At 35.3% G+C, this 5355-nt stretch overlaps 1 protein-coding gene across 1 annotated transcript in view; it reads right to left on the bottom strand.

Annotated features, from left to right (window-relative positions):
• Positions 1–942: 942 nt before the first annotated feature.
• LOC111439877 (cleft lip and palate transmembrane protein 1 homolog) overlaps positions 943–5355 on the bottom strand; it is an 8179-nt gene continuing 3766 nt past the window's right edge. Inside the window, exons 7-12 of the mRNA XM_023077344.1 lie at positions 3741–3976; positions 3033–3126; positions 2745–2935; positions 2039–2258; positions 1410–1577; positions 943–1304 (exon numbers count right to left, since the gene is read on the bottom strand). Coding sequence (XP_022933112.1) covers positions 1153–1304; positions 1410–1577; positions 2039–2258; positions 2745–2935; positions 3033–3126; positions 3741–3976 — 1061 coding nt within the window. The 3' untranslated portion in view covers positions 943–1152. The remainder of the gene's footprint in view (positions 1305–1409; positions 1578–2038; positions 2259–2744; positions 2936–3032; positions 3127–3740; positions 3977–5355) is intronic.

Raw genomic sequence — 5355 nt, 5'->3', positions numbered from 1 at the left:
GATATATATATATATATATATATATATATATATATATATATATATATATATATATATATATATATATGTTTTAAATGTGAGTTAGTAAAATAGCTATGTTTGAAGGTAGAAATAAAAAATAATGTCGAATAGTTGAACGTACATAAAATATGTACGCTCCATTTAAAGGTAAAAGATTTAAAAAATAATAATAAATTCATGAGTTTCATTCATTTTAATATTTCTTTTATTGGAGGTCTATGATGTAGTTTCGACTTCAATAATTTTTCTATTTTTTCAAAATTTCATTCCCGAGTTTGCAAACTTTTTTATTTTAAAAAGAATTTCATTCCTTTTCTTAGAGTATTACAAATTTGAGACTGGTTGACGAAGGATAGAGAGTTCTGCAATGGGTCATTGGCTCATATGATGTAGCTTGAGTCATTGGCTCGTATGAGATCTTGTTATGAATAGGACTTTTGACCGATAGATTAACACTGTCACTCACTCTTGGTATCATTCACAACGCATTTCACATATCAATGTTGCATATGACACTATGGATACGTCACATCTTATAGACCGTAAGTCCCTTCTTGAAGAAGATCACTATGATCAAGAAGGTGAAAACACATGCCAAGTTCATGCCAAGTTCATAAATACAATATCTCGACACACCTAAACTTACGTTAGAATTGAAAAGTTAGCCTTTGTCAAAACATCTTTCTCAACTTCATGATGCTTCCATCTAGACATGATTTACATCAGCAAGACCTTTCCTAAAAAAGGGTCAACCATGAATTTTTCTAATAATCCATTCCAAGAGTTCACAACGTCTTCTCTGCTTCATATATAGAAAAAGGATTTAAACCCTAAAATTGTTCACAATATTATAGAAAAAAGGAAGATACATAAATAAGTGAATTTCACCCTAAGAGATGATATCCTGGAAAGTGATCATTGTAGGGGAAAAAAAGAACTCATAATAAATAATCAAATTCACTAAAGGAAGCAGAAGGGCTAAAAATATGAATCCATTATAGGAGCCCCGCAATCATAAACAAAACCTTAGAAACTTGTGTTAACAAAAACAAAACATAAACTACTAAAACGCCTGTTTGCGATTTTGCATGTCACTGAATTATACATTCTACGAACTGTAAGGATTTGCAGTTAATTAGTTTTCTTGTCGTCGTCTTCTATTGCATTCGCATTCGATGTCTCAGCGGCTTGATCATCTTCGCCACCGAAACCAAATTCGTTTATACGTTTCTTGTCCACCGGGTAAACCCATCTCTGATATAGATAGATCAGAAATATGAGATCTGCAGGGCAACCAATTTACAGGCATCAATCAAATATCTCTTCCACATATACTATTTGATAATAACGGAACAAAAACATTGGACTTCCATCGACAATTTTCTCACCATCTCGGAACACTGAAAGCCGGTGTAGGGTTGGCATTTTGATGACAAAAGCAAATAGGTCGTCGATGATGGTATTAAGGAACTTGTATGTCATCTGTCTCCAAGGTAGATGAGCCACAGACTTGAGCTTGTAATTAATGAACAACTGAGGGCACATCATAATGAACCCTGCAAGGAATCCAAATTCAGATATCATAACAGATTTCCCAATAATCAGAACCTCCGAATGACGACGCAATAACGAGTACTCGTGGTTTTATCCTGATATTGATTTGTGAAACTAAACATACATATGCACATACAAATTGCACATATTAAAAACACATTTTATCCTATTTGGTGAAAAAGTTGCACGTTACCAACATATAGCCGCATATGAGAACATGGACTAGACCCAGCTGATTATTTAGACATTGACATACCCTTGCAATCCCACATGAAAAACCTGTTTTATTGAAATTTTCACTACAACGTACATACGTCTAATGCACAAGTGACCTCTGGCATTTAGAAAAATAAGTCTAATGCATTTTTAAACAAACGAATCAGGATTTTAAGTAAGATCACACACCAGAAAATATTACAAGCAAGGTGAAAAAGCATGCCGAAAAGGCTTTAAAGTCACTTACCGAACATGTATACACAGCTTGTGAGTGAAGAAAGAATCCAAGAATACCAGCTCTTATGTTGTTCATACATGAGTGAATAAACAGATGAGCAACCAACAAGGAGGAAAAGCACATAGGACAAATACTTCATTGCAAGATCATCATACTCCTTCGTCTTATTTCCTGCATATGACTCGCGATCACGGAATCTCAACATAGGAATCCTTCCACTCCTATCAATCTGGAATATAATGAAAAATGATAATGAGAGATGATACACAATTGCACTACTATTATGAAGAAGACACACAAAACATTTATAGAACGGATGAACAAGGTACTTAGATGATTGCATTTGGCCATTATTAATTCAGAATTAATAATGGCCAAATGCAATCATCTAAGGAAAAAAAAAACACTTTTTTTTCCCTTTTGATATCTGCAAGTATGTGGACCCGTGACAACCACTTGACCCTACTATATATATATGACCCTATGGTCTAAGTATTTGCACTGATAATGGAACGGAAAGTCTTAAGTATTTGCACTACAATAAAGCCTACCCTAAGGAGTGCACAAAAAGAGAACTTTGCAACTATGAATGAATGCTGCTTATTAAGATAATGTGCCAATATATACACAAACATATGGATATATAATAAATGAATGAAAAAAACGAAAAAAAAGGTACTTGGGAGCAGTGAAGAAAATAAAAAATAATACCTACCTCAATATGCATAGCCTTTCCTATTTTCCAGAATTCAATACAGCAACCAATACCAGAACTTGCAAGGATCATCCACGAAGTATCATTATCAAGTAGATACAAGAAGACAATCAGTTGAGATATGAAGCTGACAATGACAGACTTTGCAGAAAGTCCTTCCATAGATTTATTTTTGTTCCAAAATTGGATATCTGAAGTAGAATCACCATAAGTTAGCAGAGTACATATGTTTCACAGGATAATAAAGAATTGACTAATAAAGTAAAAAGTGACCAAACATTTCTTTACCATTCTTGAAGGCGAGCATGTCAAAAACTGAATGAAGTAATGAGACAACCATGGTAACTGCCAGGAGATAGGGATTTCCTTCCAAGAACACCCGCTGAAATATAATTCACCAATCACCATTTAGATAAACATTGGGCGGAAAAAAATAGCATTTTGTTGCATTATCTCTTCAAAAAGACCCCTTCACAAATTACAACACAGCTATTTAAAGCTGAATAAAATACAAATAGCAGAAAACCTCTAACCATAGGAGTCAGACTAACCTACGCATAAAACTTACGACTAAATAATTTCATGATTTTTCAAGATTTGCAGGATCTTGAAACTTGAGAGATTGCAAGAAAACTAATGAAAATCCAAAAATTCTTAAAGAAATCTACATCAATTCACCCTCCAAGAAAAAGAACTTGTACTCAAGTTCAAATAGCCAAAATAAATCCATCTGGAGCAGAGCCACATCAAAAATAGGATGTATGTTCATTCCCGTAGATAGCCCTACACAAGATGCATTAGCTCCAATTTGCTGGAGTATGAGAACAGGGTCGAACTTTTTAGGTGTGAATTTGTTAAGGCTTTTCTAGTAACTCTTTCTTCAGATTCTTGGTTCTCTTTCTACTCCCCTCAGGGAGCCACTCCTCAGATTACAAATTGTTCAAAAGAAGAAAAAAAGAAAAAAAGAGAAAACCCAAGTTTAAGGAGAGTCAGTACCTTCAACTCATCAGCCTCGCCCTCAAGCATGCTTCCATAGCTACGGTGAATCTGGAATGACTGATCAATCTGGAGGAATAACTGCCACTTGGTCATGCTTATCGGAGCCACTTCTAGATTAAGTACCAGCTCCTTCACTGTTTCGTTGATTCGAACCAATTTGTCTCTAAGTAGCCAAAACTCGTTGAAGAAAATGGTGGGATAGTAGTTTCCTGTAGTGGGCTCAACATTCAAGTCTACGAAAGTTAAGAAAGTCAAAGCCAAATTTTCTGTTTCAATTTCTACGTTTGACATGGCAAACCAAATCCATCCATCAACTTCAACATGATATTCCAGCCTACTGTTATGCCAATTCAGCAAGTACTGGATAATAAAGAGAAAAAATACAAAATACACTATTTATCGTACTCAAATGTTTTAGGAAGGGGAAAAGAAATGAAACCTAGTGTGCAACAATCATTTTGGCAGCAAGGTCAGTCATTCATATCAAATAAACCTTTCTCGTGGCAAAGAGTACTAAATAGAAAGCATTAAAACCATGAAATTCCACCTCCTGCTACAACAACGACCTTGCACTTTGCTCTCAATTACTAAATTAATTGTTGGCAACATGAGACAAGAAATAAAATATAAACAACTTAATTAAGAGGAAGCACACTTCTAGAGACTGATCAAATATAGAGCTCCTTTTTAAAATAAAGAAAAAGATAGAGCTTTTGTAATTTGTATTTTAGGCCCTTCTTGGACTCATTACTCTTGACTATAGCCCATCCTTACAGTTTGGCTATTTTTTGTGAGCATTATTTTTGTGTATGCCCTCATATTCTTTCATTTTTCTCTGTGAGCCTCATATCTAACCTCCCACAACTCCCCTCATATCTACCCAAAAGAATGGGGCGAGAAAAAAGCCTACAATGGATTTTTCCCTCTCCCTACAAAACCACCTCATTATAGCTCTACAATCTCTGCCCCAAACCAAAGAGACTCTAAAAGCATCCACGAACCTCGACCATATCAAGTGGGCACAATGGCAACTCCAAAGGATATGGTTTGGGTCCTCCCACCTCTACAAAGTGAGCGCCATTGAGGCCCCAAAATAAGGAAGAGTGTACTGGCATGCAGTATAAAGCATTAAATTTTTCATGCAAGACCTATCGAGCAAAGAACTTTACCTTCTTGGGGATCTTAATCTTATCGAGCAAAGAAACAAAAGGGTGACAAAGAAAACAGGGCAGTCCTTAGAAGAAAGAAGAGAACTAGGGGAAAAAGTGCCTGAGCAGGACAAGGAGACGAAAAGCCGATAATCCCTTCTTCCCTAGACAACAAAGGAATTTCTTAAAAGCAAGAGCAAAGAGGTCACCGCTAACGACTCCTTTATGAGAGAGGGCAAAGAAACCCCAAACAAAAGAAGAAGAAGCAGGACTCCCGAAGCCAACAAAACAGGCACCACAAAACTATAAAACATACAAAATGAGTTTACATCGTATCTTGAAAACTTAAGAAGGCCCTCAACATAGTTGTAACAAAACTCATCACAACTCATAGCTCATTTAATGCAAACAAATATGAATTCAGAAAAAAAAAAAAAAAAAAAAAAAAAAAAAAAAAAAAAAAA

This window comes from Cucurbita moschata, unplaced genomic scaffold, assembly GCF_002738365.1.
Source record: "Cucurbita moschata cultivar Rifu unplaced genomic scaffold, Cmos_1.0 Cmo_Scf00113, whole genome shotgun sequence".
NCBI lineage: Eukaryota > Viridiplantae > Streptophyta > Magnoliopsida > Cucurbitales > Cucurbitaceae > Cucurbita > Cucurbita moschata.
Note: the sequence above shows the minus strand (reverse complement) of the source record. Positions and strands in the feature narration are given on the sequence as shown.